This window comes from Protopterus annectens, chromosome 6.part0 (assembly GCF_019279795.1).
Source record: "Protopterus annectens isolate FY-2018-M chromosome 6.part0, PAN1.0, whole genome shotgun sequence".
Classification (NCBI taxonomy): domain Eukaryota; kingdom Metazoa; phylum Chordata; order Ceratodontiformes; family Protopteridae; genus Protopterus; species Protopterus annectens.
In genome coordinates, this window is record NC_056737.1 from 731,859,181 (window position 1) to 731,880,065 (window position 20,885).

General features: G+C 42.1%; 1 protein-coding gene across 2 annotated transcripts in view; it reads left to right on the top strand.

Annotated features, from left to right (window-relative positions):
• Window positions 1–11,912, top strand: part of FBXO34 (F-box protein 34) — a 369,578-nt gene extending 357,666 nt beyond the window's left edge. For both annotated transcript variants that reach the window (XM_044074419.1, XM_044074420.1), the window contains exon 4: window positions 9,222–11,912. In XM_044074419.1, the coding sequence (XP_043930354.1) occupies window positions 9,234–11,390 (2,157 nt within the window). In that variant the 5' untranslated portion in view covers window positions 9,222–9,233 and the 3' untranslated portion in view covers window positions 11,391–11,912. The remainder of the gene's footprint in view (window positions 1–9,221) is intronic.
• The last annotated feature ends 8,973 nt before the right edge of the window (window positions 11,913–20,885 follow it).

The following is a 20,885-nucleotide window of genomic DNA, read 5'->3' on the forward strand; positions in this document are numbered from 1 at the left end:
TTCTGAGGGTGTCTTCAGGCCTCAGCATTTCTATATAAAACCGAAGCCAGCTACAAAAACAAAGACAAAGGCAACTTCTAAGTCTAAAAAAACCGACGCATGAGCCACGTGCTCAGGCCTCTATGCCCAAAAAACAGATGATCAAAATGGCTGAAGACCTAATTACTTTGATCAGGGGATCCCAACCCCCCAACCCCCCCCCCCCTGGAAAAGAGGCCTAGACAAGACACAGATTATGAATCTTCAGATCAGGTTTCTATTTCTTCTGATTCCTCTTCTGATCAGGAATTTTCTATACCACCCTATGAGGATTCAGTTGCAGAGGAATCCATCCCTTCTGCATCCCCTCCTGAAGATTATTCCTTTGGAGAAACCTTGCATACTTTGAGGGAACATTTTCACAGGGAGAGTCAAGATTTCTCAGAATCAAAAAAGAGGCTTAGGGATTTCCTCCTTCTCCCTCAGCATAGGCCTTTGGCCATATCTCCTGTATTGTTGATGATGTGTTTTCGGAATTAAGCATGACTCCAGATTCCTTACCTCTGGCTCCTAGCAAGCCAGACAGATATTACAGGGTTCCTGACTCACAAATTTTTATTCAAAAACCCTGCTGCTGACCCTGAAACTATTTCACAGGGTCCCAAGGGTGTAAAGGCCTCAACAGCTAAGAATCCTATCCCCTCTGATAAAGATTCCAGGGCACTGGATAGATGGGGAAAGAAGGTTTATACGTCTGCAACCTTGGTAGTTAGAGCCTTAAACTGCCAGTTCCATATGCTTAAATATCAACAGCATGTTATGGGATTACTGAAACAAAATTATGTTGATTTCTGAATGTGTGGAAAAAAAGAATTGCAGGAATTATTGCATGCAGCAGAACAAGTTGGAAAACATACTTTGCAATGTGGTTTTGATTCCTTGGAGGTCTCCTGCAGGGCCGCAGTTACTGGATCTGTGATTAGAATGCATGCCTGGCTAAAGGAGCAAAATTTGCCTGATCATGTTAAAGCTAAATTGTTGGATGCACCTTTACAGCATGATACTCTGTTTGGTATTAAGGCAGAAGAGGTTTTAAAGACAATGGAAGACAAAGCTAAGTCTATGCAAACTGTAAAAGATTTTTTGCAAGTGCAGCCACCAAGATTCAGTAGACACTGGCCTACAAAAAACTGGTCCTTTCCTGTGTCCGACAGAGCTTCACGGGGCAAATCCAGGTGCTCAAAGGGCTCTAGATACCAATCACAGGATTCCTACAGGTCAAAGCAATGGGGTGCCTCTACCTCCAAATCTGGAGGAAATAAGGCACAACCCTACAGTAAACAGTCTCAGTGACTTCCCTCTGCCATCATCAAGCACTTGTCTTTTGGCAGCCCCCTTAGGGAGAAAACTAGCACTTCATGCTCAAAATTGGCAGTTAATAACCCAGGACAAGTGGGTATTAAACATAGTATCCCAGGGATACAGATTTCATTTCCATACTCTGCCAATTCCAAACGGTTGGCCAGATCTGCCATGAAATCAATGGGCAGAGGCACAGAAACAAGTTACGTCCCTCATGGATATGGGGGCTATTCAGCCAGTGCCAGAAAAGGAAAAAGGACAAGGGTTTTACTCCATACTCCTCTTGGTACCCAGAAAAGACGAGGCCTGGCGCCCAATACTGGATTTATCAATTATGAACACACTTGGACATACCAAAATTAAAAATGCTAACTTTGCAGCAGCTTCTACCCATGCTGGGCAAGAACGCTTGGCTAGTGACTCTAGACTTAAGAGGCATACCTGCATATCCCAATAAGGGAATCATGCAGAAGATACCTCCGCTTCAAGGCTGGCTTTATGCATTACCAATTCTCTGCACTGCCCTTTGGCTTATCTGCTGCGCCCAGGGTCTTTACAAAGTGCCTGGCACCAGTAATTGCATTTTGCAGACAAAGAAGTATACAAATCTATCCTTACGTGGACGACTGTCTCATTCAAGCAGAAAACAAGGACATTCTTCTTCAACATCTGGCATTTGTGAAAAGGCTTCTGACATGCCTAGGGTACACAATAAACGAAAAGAAATCACAACTGGTGCCCTCTCAAAAGATAACATTCCTGGGTGCAAGCTTGAATAGAACTGCCCAGATGGCTTACCTTACGCCAGAAAAACAAAGGCAACTGACTATTTTCTTCAAACAGATGGCAACAAAAACCCAGTTATCTGCAAGACAAATTCTGCAGGCTTTGGGGTTCATGGCATCCTGCATTCTACTGATTCCATATGTAAGACTGCATATGAGGAAACTACATTGGTATCTAAAAAGTTTATGGAGTCAATACTGTCACAGCCTGGAAACAATGATTCCTCTCATTCCCTGCCTACAACAGGAGTTTCTTTGTTGGGCAGAGACATGTCACCAGTACATGAGACGGTCTTTCACTGTACCCCTGCCAACCAAACCCTAACTACAGACTTATCTGACTATGCTTGGGGGGCCCACCTGGCAGGGAGATGCATTCAGGGCATATGGAGCCCAAAACAAATGCATCTGCATATCAACCAGAAAGAGATGTTAGCTGTTCAGAATGCCCTGACAGCCTTCAAGGACTTACTTCATCCAGGACAACTACTGATAGACTGACAACACCACAGTCATGTGGTACATAAACAAGCAGGGGGGCGCACACTCCTACCCCCTTTGCAGACTAGCCATGGCATTTTGAGAGACAGCCTTGACTTAACAAGTACATCTTCAAGCTCAATTCCTGCCAGGAAAACAAAACACTCTGGCAGACGTCTTAATCAGAAACCTTATGGACCCTCACCAGTGGAAACTGGACCCACAAGTCTTCAGCATGATAACAAAGAAATGGGGGAGCCCAGACATAGATCTATTTGCCTCTCCCCAGAATTATCAACTGGACAAATTCTGCACAAAGACTTATCACAGGCAAGCATGGAAAGTGGATGCCCTATCCGGAAAGTGGATGCCCTATCCTTCAGTTGGAAAAGCCTTCTGCACGAAGACTTATCACAGGCAAGCATGGAAAGTGGATGCCCTATCCGGAAAGTGGATGCCCTGTCCTTCAGTTGGAAAAACCTATCAGTTTACGCCTTTCCTCCTCTGCCTCTTCTTTCCAAGGTCCTACTAAAGATCAGACAAGAAAAAACAAAAATGATTCTAATTGCCCCGGACTGCCCTCGCCAACACTGGTACCCAATCCTAAGGAATATGTCTCAAATCCCTCCTTGATGCTTGCCTCAAATACCACATCTACTGTCTCAGCAGCACAATTAAATTCTGCACAATCAGCTCCAAACTCTGAACCTGGCAGCATGGCTGATCATGTAGTTATTCAAACAACACCTCTCAGTAAATCTGTAATGGATGTCATTTTGGAAGCCAGAAGGCCTAGTACTAGAAAATCTTATGCTGATAAATGGAAGAGATTCTGTGCGTGGAACCAAGCACAAGTAACTGACACAGCAAAGCCAAATATTCCTCAGATTTTGCAATACTTGACTGAGATGCTTGACAAGGGCCTATCTTTCATCAATAAAAATCCATGCCTCTGCCATCTCTGCGCATTACAACACAGAGCCACCAATTTTTTTGTCATCCTCTGCTAAAACAGTATCTTAAGAGGGGCCAAAAATTTAAGGGCTCTCAGAAGATCACCAATTCCTGCATGGGACCTCAATTTTGTGTTGGAAAAACTCACCCTGCCTCAATTTGAACCAGCTGCTACTGCAGATGTAAAGTTTTTGTCCTGGAAAACAGCTTTACTTCTGGCAATTACTTCAGCAAGAAGGGTTTCAGAGCTGCAGGCCCTCATGGCTGTGGAGCCTTTTATTATATTTTACCCGGACAGAGTGTCCCTCAGGACCAATCCTTCCTTTATGCCTAAGGTGTATCCAGTGTGGCTCTTAACCAAACTATTCACCTGCCAACCTTTTACCCAAGTCCGCAGAACAGGGGGCGAGCGGATTTTGCATTCATTGGACGTGCGCAGACAACTAAGATTCTACCTAAACAGGACCAAATCTCTAAGAAAAACTGAGCAGCTACTGGTGGCATTTGCTGCAGGATCAGAGGGAAAGGCTATTTCAAAGTGGATAAGCCACTGTATTTGTTTCTGCTACTGGCATCATGGTAAACCGGTGCCCAAGGGCATTAGGTCACATTCCACCATGGCTGCATCTACATCAACCGCCTTTCTCAGAGGGGTACCAACCAAAGACATTCTAGAGGCTGCTACTTGGAGTTCTGTGCATACTTTTACAAAGCATTATCATATGTCTCTCTTTTCTAAGTCCAGGGCAGGCTTTGCCACTGCAGTTTTGCAATGCCTTATAGCCGCTCCTAATGCTATTTAGTTCCAGCCTCCCATCCATAGCTTTGGGATTCTACCCAAATGTAATGACTGCAACAGTGAAACACGAAGAACATAGTACAGTTGTGTACACTTACCATAAATGTAGATGTTAGAGTGTATTCACTGTTGCAGCCCGGGTTACCCACCCACCATCCCCCTTTATTCTGAAGATTATCTTTCCTTCATTGTATTCTACAGCCTTTGTGCTGTATTTGCTTTTAGATTAAGGTAAAGTTTATGTTACAATTGCATGTATATATAGTTATATATATGTATATATTTTTGCTCCCCATTCGGGGGGCACCTGACATCTGTGGCAAGAAAAATCAAAGAAAATTGCTTCGGCTGCCTGTTTTATACCCCTGAAGACCTGACATCACGGAAGAAGAGATGGCAACCGACACAGGACCCCAAGACTTTGATATTCAGGCCGACTGAGGGCAACCTGCCAGCAGATTACCCCAAATGTAATGACTGCAACAGTGAATACACTCTACCATCTACATTTATGGTAAGTGTACACATCTGTACTTTCCAGAGACTGCTCTGGTCAATCCTACCAGTGCTCCTGAAGAGCGGCCCAACTGCTTTCCTCTGGAAGCGGTTGGGGATCGTTTGTTCCCTTCTGCCTGGCTAACCATTACCACCACCTCTTGGGTACAAAAGATAATAACCAGAGGTTATCATATTCCCTTCTATCTTTATCCCATCCCCCTAAGAAAACCTTCCCGATGTTCCACCCAGTCAAAGGGAAGAAGCAGCATTAGAGATCTCAAAGCTGCTAGGAAAAAGAGTCATCCAAGTAGTCCCCCCAGACCAGATATGATCCGGATTCTACTCAAGACTATTTTTGGTGCCTAAATATACTGGTGACTGGACACCAATTTTAGATCTCTGTGTATTAAACAAGTTTGTAAAGGTACAGAAATTCCAGATGGTCACAATTCAGTCTATCCTCCCACTCTTGGGAAAAAAAGATTGGATGTGCTCTAGATCTTCAAGATACGTACTACCACATAAAGGTGGACAGACCATCAAGAAGATTCCTTCACTTCCATGCGGGAGCCAGTCATTACCAGTTCCGAGTACTGCCCTTCGGACTCTCTACAGTCCCCATAGTGTTCACAAAGCACATGGCAGTCGTCACAGCTCACTTGCGACTACAGGGATTCCAGGTATTTCCATACCTAGACTACTAGCTCATTACCGCCCCCACCAGACATCTATTGGAAGCAGCCTTGGCATACTCTCTTCACACTGCAGGAAGGCTAGGCTTAACTATAAACTGACAAAAATCCAACCTGACTACATCTCAGTCCATAGAATTCATTGTGGTCCTGTTGAATACAAAAAACTGCAGATCATCCGTTCCAGAGTACAGAATACTAAGGATAAAACAACTCATACCGATCCTTTCAAGAGAAAAATCCATGGCACATTCTCCAGCTGCTGGGTTCCATGGCAGCCTCCATCACTATTGTCCCCCTTGCGAAGTTCCACATGAGGCTTCTACAATGGCTACTACTCACTTAGTGGTATCCCTTTCAGTACCCTCTATCATCGAAGATTCGGGTAATCCAGAGGTGCAGAGAAGACTTAATCTGGTGGATGTCACAGAACGTGTCACAGTGGTCTCTCCCCTTTACCCCCCAACAGCCCAAGGCTACAGTGACCACGGGCACCTCCCTGATGGGGTGGGGGGGGCTAGTTCAGGGAAAGACAATCCAGGACACGTGGTCCGAAATGGAGGCCCATCTGCATATAAATATCCTAGAGCTGAGGGCGGTGCTTCTAGCGTTCCAAGCATTCAGTCCTCTACTGCAGTCAGGAACTATTGCGATACAGTCACACAACGTGGCTGTAGTCTGGTACATCAACAAACAAGGAGGAACCAAATCTTACCCACTTTGTCGGGAGGCCATGAGAATATGGCAATGGGCGATGGCTACCAACTGCTTTCTCATCGCAATGCACATTCCTGGGAGTTCCAGCGTGATAGCAGACAGACTCAGCAGGTGCATTCTACAACCTCACGAGTGGTCCCTGAATCCTTTAGTAGCGGCGGAGATTTTCAACCGCTGGGGTCTCCCTTGCTGCAACCTCTTTGCATCCCCGATCAATTGCAAATGCAGCAATTACTTCGCTCTGATTCCCCCTCGGGGACAGTCACCAAGGGACGCTCTAGTCCACGATTGGCCCTTGGGTCTACTTTATGCTTTTCCCCCTCTTCTCCTCATTACCCAGTTCCTGAAGAAAGCCCGCCGGTTGAAGAGCAAAGTAATCTTCATAGCGCCATATTGGCCTCTGCAGATTTGGTTCCCCTTTCTATGGCCTCACCTGCTAGATCAACCATGGATTCTCGATCCAACTCCGGAGTTGCTTTCCCATCTGCAGAACCTGATTCACCCCAACTTGAACAGCCTGAAGCTCACAGTGTGGCTCCTCCATTTCCTGTGATTGCCAGGCAGAATGATCGATCTTCCCCAGTACGTGACATTCTTATTGCATCTCATAAGTCTTCCACCAGAAATACATATCTCAGCAAATGGAAAAGGTTTACTGTTTGGCTGAAGGAAAAGCAGATAGATCCCTTTTCAATACCGGTGCCGGTGGTACTGGTATACCTGTCAAGTTTATTCCAATCTGGCCTCTCTGCTTCTACCATTTCAGTTCATTTGGCCGCAATGTCTAATTTTCACAGTGGTGTCCAAGTCTTCCCTTATGTCACACAAATTATACAAGACCTTTCTAAAAGGCGTAAATCATTGAAACCCCCATTTAGAGAACCTACCCAGCCATGGGACCTGTCATTAGTCCTACAAGCTCTGACAGCATCACCTTTTGAACCAGCTTCTTCATGCAACCTGAAGTTTCTCATGGAAAACTGTTCTTGGTTGCCATTACTTCTGCCAGACGTATTTCTGAACTTCAGGCTCTGTGCTTCAAACGGCCCTACTTGACCTTTCATTAAGATAGTGTCATTGAGAACTAATCCTTCCTTTCTGCCAAAAGTGATCTCTGAAATGTCCATTAACCAAACCATTGAATTGCCAGATGTCCTTCAAGGATGCATCTGCAGTCTTTACAAATGGGTTGTCCTGTCGTCAGGCAGCCCTTCGGTCGGCCGGATTCCAAAGTCTGGGTCTGGCTTCGGCTGGTGTCGCACTTCACCCGACGTCATTGCGGCAGTTCTTCGGGTATAAAGGCATCAGCCGACGCCATTTTCCTCAGTCTTTCTTGCCGCGTGGCGCCCGAAGCAGAAGCTGTTCGCAAGTGCCGGTCGGTCAGATCCAGAGATTACTACTACCGAATACTACTTCGAAGACTTCTATAAAGCTAAGTACCCCGTTGGGGACTCTTTCTTGCCTCAGCCGATGTCAGAAAAAGTTAATAACTGTTTATCTTGTGGGAAACAAATACCTCATAAAGATTTCCACTCCTATTGCCAGTTTTCTTTCCCAGTCATTCTAACAGGGGAGAGTATTGCCTACAATACCCTAAAACATTCACAGGCAAATTTATTTCTACCTGGACAGAACTAAAGCTTCTCGCAAATCAGTTATTCTTGTCCTATTCTGGACCTAGATTAGGATGTGCTGTTTCTTAAGGTCACACTGGCTAATTGGTTAAAAGACTGTGTAACATTTATTTACAACGAGCACAATATCCCTCTAACTACAGCCATAAGGGCTCATTCCACAAGATCGGTAGCAACTTCGGCTGCCTTCCATGCTAGAGCTTCTTTACATGACATTTGTGAGGCTGCAACCTGGGCTAGACCTCATACCTTCATCAACCATTACAAATTGGATTTGTCCTCCAGAGGAAGAGCATCTTTTGATTCAGTGGTGCTAAGGAATGTCCTTCCAAAAGAGCCTCCCAGGAATAAAGGTAGCTGGGGACTCTGTCCCAAACATAAGGAATGAACGAAGATTAACAACATTCAGATAAAGAAGTTATGTCTTGCATAACGTTCCCTCTGTGTTGTTGTTCCTCGTTCAGTCATTACATCCCTCCCTCATTCCCCTTCTTGAGGCTTATAGTGGATCTCACCATACGGTTCTATTAGTTCATTTGACCAGAGATGGCCTCTACCTTCTTTTGACTTGCAAACTCAGTCTGAGGTAACAGGGAGAGGGGAATTCTGGGTAAGAGTTTAGCTCTGGAGTTTGTGGCTAACGCGAGCTTGGAAGATGGCTGGCTCGGTTCAGAGGTCTGAACCAACTACCCAGACGTAATGACTGAACGAGGATCAACAACACAGATGAAACGTTATGATGACATAACTTTTTTCTGTATGACTCACAAGAGAGCAACAGCCTTGAAATGTTTTATTTTATCCCTTAAATTAGTTCCTAGCTCTACCTTCATTTCACAGATAATTAACCTTAACTGACCTGTTCTAATTTCTGTCCGACTCACAAGAGCGGCAGCTGTGGTCTCTTTCCTAGTTCAAATATGCAGTTAAAAGCAGAATACAAGTAAAACACAGTGTAAAAAAATCACAATATACAAAATAGAAGACAGTCAAGTAATACAAAATACAAGCAAGCAAAATGACCTTTCCTTCACAGCAAGTTGTGAAAGAGTCTGGGTGAGCTTTTCCAGTAAGGTCTGGATGCTATAACATACATACGTTCTGATTTTATGTATGATGTATTGACCATGTCACACCAGTTTACTGTGCATGTGTAATGTGAACTAAATTATACTGCCATTGGTGTATAGTGATATTTTATCAGTACTGCACATGGGCTAACAGTTCTTAACCACGCATTCCTGAGTTATTAATTTTTCAATTGTAACTGGCCTGTGTTTGCTTCATTTTCAGTAATTAGGTCTGTGTGTTCTATTTTCAGGCTGTACGTGCTATGCACCAGAAACCATATTTGAAGTTCCAAATGAAGGATTCATCCCTTGAGAGAAGTCAAGATACACTGAGAGGTATTTCTTTGACCAGGCATTCGCAAGTAAAGGGAGGAAGATGTATAAGCAATTGTAATAGACAGGTTTGTTCTCTTACTTCAGCTGGTGGAACATCACTCCGTAGGCCTTTAGGTGTTATTTCCCAAAACACCATGTGCAATTCTGTCAGAAAAAGTATATCCAACAGTTCCGGTATAAAAGGAAAAAAGACATGTGTGAGTGTTCCTTCATCTATCCACCAGGGCGAAGAAGGGCCCCTTGATATTTGGGCTGTTATTAAACCAGGAAATACAAAGGAAAAAATAGCCTTTTTCGCAGCACATCAGTGTAATAACAGAAGTGGTACCATGAAACTGAAAGGCAACTGGGATGTTGATGGTACAGCAGCTAAACGAAGAAAAAAGTCAGTGGATCATGAAAAAGTCAAGTTTCCCTCCAACAGAACAAAGGAAAGTGTGCGAGAAGAGAACAAAAAGTGTTTGCTCCTTGAGTCACCATGCACTTTTGAGCACTGCTCATTAAACTGTGAGAATGACAATGGAGAATTGTGCCCTGCTAGATCATTGTCTGTTACAGAGATAGTTGCTTTCCTAGAACAAAAAGCAAGTGCACTTCTGGCTAACTGCTCCAAAACTTGTACCAATTCTCAGGTCAAAGTACAGAGCTCTGGACAGTGCAAGGGACTATTTCCTATGCCTGAATCTAATTCTGTCTTTAAAATCTCTCTAACGTGCCCTGAAAAAGGAATTCCAGAAAATGGAGAACATACAAATGAGTGTGTGCGTGTCCTGGACATGGTTGCAAAACTTGAATCAGAGTGCTTGAAGCAGCAGAGTGAACGTGAAGCTGGAACCCTGTCTAGGAACAACAGTTTACGAAGAAATGTAGGAAAGGTATTGCTTGCTAGTAATGCCCAACCTGAAAAGAATTACAATAGTACTGAAGCTAGTAACATCTCACTTGAAGCACTTAATGTAGAGGCACAGTTAAATAAAAGTGCTGGGGCAAACAACAGTTGCAAATTTGTTTGTTCAGACACCAGGGAAAATAATGCATCTGGTACAACCCAGGAAGCTGGCAGCGAAGGCTTAGTTTTAGAACTGCATAAATCTGAGTTGGTTGTACCTTGTGAGTCTACAGCAACATTGAAAAATAAACTGAGCTGTACAGTTACCTATACTGGACCTCTAATATCCAAATCAGAATGCACCGAGTTTGCATCTGATATAGTAGAAAACAAACACAGAAGCATCTGTGCAGAAAAAGAGAATGTGAATTTTATAGCTCAGAATGTTATTGAACGAGTAAGCAAAGAGATGGTGTGCACAGTATCTCTAACTGGGTCAAAAAACAAATGTGAACTTGTCAACAGTACTACCTTAGACTTATGTGAGGAACCACTACCAGGGATGCTATTTTTTTGTAAACGAGAGTCTCAGAGTCAACCGAAGATTATAGATTTGAGCAGTAGTGATGGTTGTGCACAGACATTAACTAAATGTGTGGGTAGTGACCTTACTAATGCACCACTTAATAGAACTCTTAGTTCAGTAAAGCAGTGTCCCAATTTGTTGTTCTCTACTGAAGGTACACACCAAACACTTGAGCATTTTTCTTTAAAACGACAAGTGTCTCATGAATTTCTGGAAGCAAGGTTTAAACTTCAGCAATTATTGGAGCCTCAGCAATATATGCCCTTCTTGCCACACCACATTTTGGTAAAAATGTTTGCATTTCTCTCAACAAAGACTCTAGTAGCTCTTAAATGTACATGTCATTATTTTAAATTTATAATAGAAAATTATGATATACGGCCTGCCGATTCCTGTTGGGTTCGAGATCCTCGCTACAAAGATGATCCTTGCAAGCAGTGCAAAAGGCGGTACAAAAAGGGAGATGTGTCACTTTGCTTGTGGCATCCAAAACCATATTGCCAGGCTTTACCATATGGACCTGGGTATTGGATGTGTTGCCACAGTTCTCAGAAGGATGCTCCTGGTTGTAAAGTAGGACTTCATGACAATCGCTGGGTACCAGCCTGTCACAGTATTAACATGCCACTTTACAAAAAGGCAAAAGATTCTGAATCGGACGAGGATTAATATTTCATTGATGCAGTTTATTTTTTTAATCTGCCTATAGAGAATTTTGACTGTTTACATTGTATATAATTTCTGTATCAGTTTGATACTGGTCGTTATTCTGCATGTATATTTTTGCAACAATACACTTTTCTTACAGACATGGTAGCATCACCCTTCCATGTTAATATAAAGGAAATACAGCTTGCTTAGCAACTTTACTACAATGCAGCTACTTTAGTGTTGCAGCTATAGTTTTATTCATGTTTTAAGTGCGTTGCTTTGAGTCTGTGTTTGGTTATTCATGTTTCTGTGGGGAAACAATAAATGGAAATAATTTGTTTATTAAAATAATTTGTAATGGCTTAACTGGACAACATTAATTAGGATAGAAGATGTTCTTTTAATGTTGGGTATATGACTGCAATACAGAAACATTGTTTTTTTATGCATTCACGTTTAATACATTATAAAGATTCCTATTTGTATTTGTCTTATTGGGCTGTCTTTTTACAAAAATAAAATATGCCTTTTAATGTTTAATTCAAGCAAAGTTTTGTCTTTGCACCCTCCCCTACTGTGTATGTGGGTAATGCTGTTCAGTTTGATCCTTGGCTTAAACCAGTAACACTTAGCAAGTTATTGTTTGAGAACTAGTGCCATTTGTTTTTTTAACACTAATGTTAGTTTGTAAGAGAGTAATCCATAATCTCTTGGTATCATTTCCGTGTAATGATCATGGGCCGACGAGCAGAAGCTTGGTTTATGTTCCAACAACATAAACATAACCGTGTTAGAACAATAATAATCACAGTTTGGAGGTCTTTAACATTACTAATTTATATGTTTTAAGAATGAAAACTGTTTCTTTGGCATTATCTGTGATTGGTTTTAGATGTTCTGCCGTAGTAAAATGTGAATGTTTAATGAAATACTTAAATGTTTTTATTCCAAATGTTGATTCACCTGTGTCCCCTATTCCAGTAAGTATAGTGCTCTGTCAAAGGAGTCCTGAAACTAAAACTTTATAAGGACATTTCATGAGATGCAACAGCAGACCCCCCACTTCCCTTCTACTTCAGTATCTACAACTTTATTGTATGTTACCAATGTAGACTGAAATGCATCAGAAATGGACCTTCAGTAGAAGCAATATTTGAAAAGTATCCTTAAGGCCAGAAAGCTTGCAAGTTAATTGGCTCCTTTAGCTTAGCCAATATTGGTTGTTTTGTTTTATGCTTTTGACCAGGCCTGTATTGGTCTCAAAGCAGATTTGTCATATCTGTGAAAGAAGCATTTGGTCAGAAAGATTATCCTTAATACATAAGAATCATATGAATTTCAAGGCAGTTGAGACTCATGACCATTTATTTACACATTGGCAGTTCCTACTCTTAGGTCTTGCATTGCCCTGTTAGAGAAAGCAGGTTAGTCAAGCCCAGGGTGAATTTGATCGTATCCATCCAGTCATAAAGTCCCATTTGAAAGCTGGTAACATTATCACTGTTGAGTAATCTGCAGAGATGAGGGAGATCCCACTTGATGGACCTCTGTCTCCATTGCGTTTTTATCTGATGGTAAATGACCCCGGTACTGGTACTGATGTGTTGTGGAATTATTACATTTGTAGAGATAGAGATCAGTAACAACTGGGTCCTTATTGGCATGGAAGGCGAGACACCGATCTCTTCAAGATTTTATAAGATACCAAGTAGAGAGACAAGTGCTTTCAGCATATCTTTACCTGAGTTTTCAATATCATGATCTTGGGAACTGGTGGAATCTTTCAAGTTGTTTGATATTCTTAGTGGGGACTTCCCGAAGAGAGAATTGTATTCAGTAAGTGGCCTAATTGGTGCTGAATACAAGAGAACAGCATATATAACTCTGAGTGATGTTTTCTTGGCAATTAGCTGCACTAAATGAAGATTTCCATACTGTTGTCACACGGTGATTAAAGTTGGGGGAATTATAGATCTATGTTTCAAGATTGTCAATAACGTCTTCAGTTTGAAGTGGGATATTTTCAGTGTTGTACACTGTGTGGTGGGCTTGTGTTTTAAATGTGACAATATTGCACTGTTTTCATTCAGTTTGAGCCCATTATCTTTGTACCATATATTTGTGTGAGTCTGTGTTCTTGCAGAAGGGCAAGGGTGTCGGAAGGAGATCTCACAGTAACTCCTCTGTTTGTAGCCATTGACATATTTGGTCACAGGTCTTGGTTTGCTGTCTGGAGATAAGAAAAGTAAATCCAGAACAGTGCCGGTCCCGGCACTGAGCCTTGTTAACACCACTGGTCACCTTTCATAGGAGGTACCTGTCGCTCGCATTTTGTGAGAATTCTTTTAGCCAAATTGCAATCTGACTTACTGTAATGGAGTTCCATCTTTAAAGTGTTAACCTTACTAATCATGCCAGCATGGGGTATATGGTGACAGAAGCCTTGTTCTGGTCAAGGTGTGGCATGTGAACAGCATGACCTCTAACTACAAACCCGAGTAACCCTCTTGAAGAACGTAACCATGTTCATTAGGCAGGATCTACCCTTGACAAAGCCATACTGCTCTTGGTTGAGTCTGATGAGATTTTTGATATGTGAGAAAGTACAGGAGTTCAAGGAATTGCTTAAAGCTGTAGCACCTCATTGAAGAAAAGGAAATAGAAAAACAAAAATAATCCGTCTCAAGTGACTCCAATAAATATGTAATTTTTTAATAAGGACAAACCGAATAAAATGGCAAACTTTCATACATAAAATTGTTTTCCAGGCTTCCACAAATATAATGCTGTTTAATATACATTTAAAAAAAAAAGTTGCATCCCAGATAAACCAATCAAATTATTGAAAGTATTTCATCATTTGATATACTTTAACTTCTGTCTGCCGTGGACCTTGAAATGGCTGTATATTCTGCATTGTCTGTCACCCCCTTTGAAGCTGTGAGTACCTCTGCAACACAGCAAAAGTAAATGTATGATTATCGCCCTTAATAATGTGCTTGCCTAAAGCTTTGAGTTTTTCCTTCTTATAATCTCTCATTTACCCTTCTGTTGGCCTTACCCGCATAAAAGGCTGAACAGGCTCCACATATAGCTATGTTTACCACATTCTAACTATCCCAATCAGCAGATGCTGAAATGCCCTTTAAAAGGGGATGTTGGAAATGGTCTATCCGTCTTATAACTGGTAAATTCCGTCTTTTTTGAGTAGACCTTAAGTCTTAGTAAATTCCTTTGCTCCTTACAGCACAACAGTTGTTTCAGTGATTGCTGCTTAAAGCTAAAGAGGGTGAAGTCTAGGATATTCTTCCCTTTGGCTTGAACACTCAAAAGAATATGAGTTTCCTAATGTCTTGCAACTACCTTAATGAATGGCTGTAGGTTAGCACCTATCTCATGTTAACTATTTGCTTCCCCTTCCACCTTATCTCAGAACATTTTTTTGAAAAAAGGATCCATCCCCATTGAACCTCTCATTTATAACAATTCGCTTAGCTTCTTCCACTTCTGAGGGGTAATCTCTATTTAAGAAAAAAAATCTTTTGCCATATTATCTAACTTTGTTTAAACATGTCATATTGCGTGCTTAAGTGATTCACACGTAACATGTGACCTTTTACAGTATTCTGGAATGTTAAGGCAAGATGCATACTTCAATGCAAATGCGGTTCTCTTAACTTCCTTTTTAAATGTAGACTCATTAAGTTGACTATTCACTTCTTTAATATTCAGTCATCTCTGAAGCCGTAGCTTTGAAGACCAAAAAAAATCAACAGTTATGTATTCTATTAAATCATTCAGTTGTTTATCAGTTCTACCCCACATCATAAAAAAATTAATAAATCTTTTGTAAATAAAATGTTAAAATAATGGAAATTAATATTCAAAACAAACTCTGCTCAGCATGTACATTACCAAAGGTGCACACGTGTTAGACTTGGGGGTTCCCATTACCACCCCTTGTATAAATAGTATTATATGTAATATTATAAATATTTCCCTTGAAATGTAAACACATTTGATAAGATAATGTCCAGTAAATAATAAACATTGTTTTTAAATACATTCTCTAGTTGGTTTGCTGTCAAACATATTATTGCTTCTATGCCATGTAAGAGTTTGGTATCATTGTAAAGCAAGAGTTCACATCAAAAGTTACCAACAAGTAATGTGATATCTTATTTGTTTGATCTAGTCTGTATAATTTACCAAAAAGTCAACTGTCTTTAATGAAACTATGCATCAAATGCAATAAATCTTTTAAGATCTGTTTCTAAACAGATCGATAGGGGTTCTGTAAGCAAACCCTAAGACAAGACAGTTGGTCTAGTAGAGGGATTTTGAATGTTCTTGTGTATCTTGGGTAAACCATATACATTGTCAGAACAGGGTGGGTAACATAAAATGCAGTTCAGGTGAGCGACACCTATTGTAGTATAAATCTTTATTTGTAATCCTTTTGTATTATAGTATAAACTTTTTTTCTTGTATATCTGCGTATGTGTATTTACATCATTAAGCACTATATTTATAGATTCAATATAGTTACAATCCATCACCAGTATTGTACCACCCTTGTCATTACATTTGTACCAACCAGTGGATGTAAAGCTTCCATTTTTTTTAATAGTTAAGTTTGAACCATGCAGTTCCATAGTGTTGCTAAAATTATATGTATCCTCCATAAAGGCCTTCTGAAAGGCTTCGACAGTGGGGTTGGAAATAGGAATAAAGTTGCTTTTTTACCCAACTAAGTAGTTTGACCAGTATTAGGGAAAAGGGTCAGAATTAATCTTCTGATGCATACAATTCCATAATCGCCTCAACCAAGTCACCTTTGCCGATTATTGGAATTAACTGTTTGTCAAACGGATGTGTTCTCTACTGTCCAGATTTGATACAGGTAACTGGTGTTTGCACATTTTTCCATCTGCCCCGACCTCTTCTGCTTTCTCTTGGTCTTAGTGTTCTTCAGAGGAATGGACAGAAATTGTTCTTCAACAAGAGTAATTGATGTAATGTGTCTAATGCAGAAACGTTATCTGCATCAGCCCTAACTAGTAGATCTGTACTAGGTCACCATTGTTCATCTGAGTTCCTTTAATAGAAGATGTCTATTTCTGTCCTTTGTGCTTTGGGCCAGTAAAACACTTGTCTGGAGATGAAGTCTTTAATATTGTTTCAGCTTCCATCATTGTGTAGAAATAGGTTTTTGCTCAAACAAGATTTTATTGGGTGGTTTATTCTCATGGCATCTAACCAAATATAATGAAGGATGTTGCCTAATATGCTGCAGAGAGGCAGTGTCAGTCAAAAGCTGACTTTCAGTTGTTTAAAAGAAATAATTAATCAGGTGGATATAATCAAGCCTGAACCTTTAGGGCTTGCCATTTGCTGAGAAGAACCGAGTACTTCATTTCATATGTAGGCAGTGTCAGTACCTGTAGTCTCCTAGGTACAATCCGACGATTCAGGTACACCTGGAAACTCTCACTGTATGCCATTGTAACTTTTTGTAAGTATAAAGTTTCTGTACCATATCAAGAGTATAATTACCAAACTTCTTAGAAGCTTCCAGCATAGTCGCATCAACTTCTGCTGCTTCAGCTGTATCGGTCTTCTGGTCTAACAAAAGATTAATCTGATGTTGTTAATCTTCTTTCCATTCATCTCTGATGGGTTCGGTTCTGAGCCCTCGGAACAGAGTCGGCCTTTTTACCAAGCTCTTGCAAGCAAAAAAACCCTTGCGCTAAGTCTCTACCCAGACTGCCCTTCTCCCTGTTACCTCAGATCTCGTTTGCCGCATAGCCACGTTTCAGCCGAGCTCTCAGCTAAGTGGAACTTTATTTGATATCTTAATATTGTATTGAGCGAATAGTATTTCTAGTGATGTCCTTCAAGGATGCATCTGCAGTTCTAACAAATGGGTTGTCCTGTCGTCAGGCAGCCCTTCGGTCGGCCGGATTCCAAAGTCTGGGTCTGGCCTCGGCTGGTGTCGCACTTCACCCGACGTCATCTCTGCTGGTCTTCGGGTATAAAGGCATCAGTTGACGCCATTTTCCCCAGTCTTTCTTGCCGCGTGGCGCCCGAAGCAGAAGCTGTTCGCAAGTGCCGGTCGGTCAGATCCAGAGATTACTACTACCGAATACTACTTTGAAGACTTCTAAAAAGCTAAGTACCCCGTTGGGGACTCTTTCTTGCCTCAGCCGATGTCAGAAAAAGTAAATAACTGTATAACTTGTGGGAAACAAATACCTCATAAAGATTTCCACTCTTACTGCTTACCTTGCTTAGGCTCAGACCATGACGTAGCAGCCTGTTTAGCCTGTGCTTCCTTCAACCGACGAACGCTTAGGCGTCGGTCGGAGTTTGCTGAACAGTTTTTCGGCTCAGATTTTGCGTACATTATGCCGTCGGATCCTCCGACTTCTCAAATTGTTAAAAAACGCAAAGAGAAAGACCGACACTCGCGGTCCGCGGTTTCGGCCGAAACCACGGTTAAGCAAACCGCGAGTGTCTCTGTTTCGGCCGAAACCGAGCAAACGGGTCAATCTTCAGCTGAATCCATGACTACTACCGAGGCTCCTGCTACCCTAGTTGAATCGGCCTCTGAAGTTTTGCCTACTAATGTGGTTCCTTTAGAATTATCAGACACCATCAATTTGGATGTCTCTACCCCAGCACGTGGTGCTGCTAGGCCTCCTGCAGCCATGTCTATTAAGACCTTTGCCAGGGCTAAAGCAGCCAAAACTGCTAAATCAGTGCCTGTTAAGCCCCTCTCACACAGGCCCAGTTCCAGTTCTCAAATGCTTACTCTGGCAGAGGATCTCATCTCTTTAATTAGAGGATCCCAATCTCACCCAGACAGGGCCTCTCAGCCTCCAGAAAAGAGACCTAGAGCAGAGCCCCCAGAGCCAGTGTCCTCAGATGATTCTTCTGATGACTCAGACATTACAGACCATCCAGAGGCTCCTTTTTCTACTTATGAAGATTCCGATGCTGAAGAATCTATTCCATCTGCCTCTCCACCAGAGGAATTTTCCTTTGGGGAAACCTTACATGCCATGAGAGAGCAATTCCAATGGCAGGGACAAGATTTCTCAGATTCAAGAAAAAGGCTTAGGACCTTTCTACACTTACCGCAACATAGGCCCTTAGCTATACCTCCAGTTCCGCCTGTTGTGGATGATGCATTTAATGATGTTTGCACTGCTCCTGATACTTTACCTCCAGCCCCTGCCAAGCCAGATAGGTTTTACAGGGTACCGGACACTCATCACCACCTGTACAAGGCCCCACTTGCAGATCCTGACACTATCTCCCAGGGGCCTAAGGCAGTAGCTTCGACCTCAGCAAAAAACCCTCTCCCTTCTGAAAGGGAATCCAGGTCCTTAGAGAGATGGGGTAAAAAAGTTTACACCTCTGCTACTCTCTCAGCTAGAGCTTTGAACTGTCAGTTTCATATGATCCAATACCAAGAGTTTATGCTTGATCAGTTAACTAAGAAACTGTCCTCTGATGACTCCTTAGATAAGAAATATGTTTTAGAAATGGTGAATAACATTCAGCAGGTTAGTAACCATTCTTTAAAATGTGGCTATGATGCACTGGAGGCTTCATTTAGATCAGCCATGACTGGCACAGTTATAAGAAGGCATGCATGGTTGAAAGAACAGGTCTTGCCGGATCATGTTAAAGCAAAGCTGTTAGATGCTCCTATGGATAAGGCCAGTCTATTTGGTTCTCCTGCTCAGCAAGTAATGAAGAAAATGGAAGAGAAGGCAAAATCTGTACAAACAGTTAAGGATTTCTTACAGGTTCAGCCCCCAAGGTTTAGCAGGAGCTGGCCTTCCAAAAATTGGTCCTTTCCAGACTCCTCTAAATCTGAGAGGCAGGAATAGATGTTCCAGAGGCAGAAATCAATCCAGAGGAGGTGCCTACAGAGGACGCCAGTGGCAGGGCAATAACCAGCGAGGCACAGACACAACCACTGCCACTGCAACAGGACAATCACAGTGACTTGGCTCTGACACCGCCTACCAGGGAACAAATAGCAGCACCCTTAGGCGGAAAGTTAGCCTTATTTTCAAAAAATTGGCACTATATCACAAAAGACAAGTGGATTTTGCAGACCATAGACCAAGGCTACAGGTTTCACTTCCACACCCTACCAGTCAAAAGAGGAATGCCAAACCTACCTCCAAATCAGAAAACAGAAGCTCTAAAGCAGATAGCTCAATTAACAAAGATGAGAGCTGTGGAAAGAGTACCACCAACAGAACAGGGCAAAGGATTCTACTCCAGACTCTTCCTAGTACCAAGAAAAGAGAAAAGTTGGAGACCTATTCTCGACCTGTCCGCCTTAAACACATTCATCATTGTCCCAAAATTCAAAATGCTGACCCTACAGCAACTTCTTCCCATGCTGGGCAAGGAGTGTTGGCTGGTAACTCTAGATCTCAAGGAGGCATACCTGCACGTCCCCATACGACCAAATTGCAGAAGATACCTCAGATTTCTTGCAGGATCAGAGCATTATCAATTCTCAGCATTGCCCTTTGGCTTATCTACTGCCCAGAGTATTCACAAAATGCCTGGCATCAGTAATCGCTCATTGCAGGCTACAGGGAATCCAAATTTATCCATACCTGGACGACTGCCTGATACAAGCGGACAACAAAAGCAAGCTGACAAAAGACTTACAAAGAGTCATTTGCTTACTACAAGCCCTGGGATACACAGTCAATTTAAAAAAGTCAAGACTGATACCATCCCAAACAAGAACATTCTTGGGTGCGGAATTGGACACAGTAAAACAGATGGCATTCCTAACTGCAGAAAAACAAAAACAACTCCCTCTTTACTTCTTGGCATTAACAAAGCAGAACAAACTAACAGCAAGGAAAGTACTGCAGGCCTTGGGCTTCATGGCATCATGCATAATCCTGGTCCCCCATGCCAGACTGCATATGAGAAAGCTACAGTGGTACCTAAAGAATTTATGGTCTCAACACAGGCACAGCTTAGAAACCGAAATACCACTAATCCCATGCCTGAAACAATTGAGTTCCTTTGGTGGGCCCAAGCATGCCAGTCAAACCCAGGCTTGCCCTTCCACAACTTTCAAGCAAGCCAAACCATCAAATGCATACAAGGATTATGGACTCCAGACCAGCTGCACCTGCACATAAATCAAAAAGAAATGCTGGCAGTAAAACTAGAAATCCAGAATTTCAGACCATTCCTCAAAGAAGGCCATTTAATGATAAGGACAGACAACACCACAGTCATGTGGTACATCAACAAACAGGGAGGCACTCATTCATACCCCCTATGCAGAATGACTCTGGACCTTTGGAATATGGCTCTGAGCTACAACATCCAGTTACAGGCAATATTTGTACCGGGAAAAGAAAACATCCTAGCAGACATGTTAAGCAGAACTACCTCGGATGCTCATGAATGGATGCTACACCCGGACATCTTCATGGCCATCACAAAGAAATGGGGAAT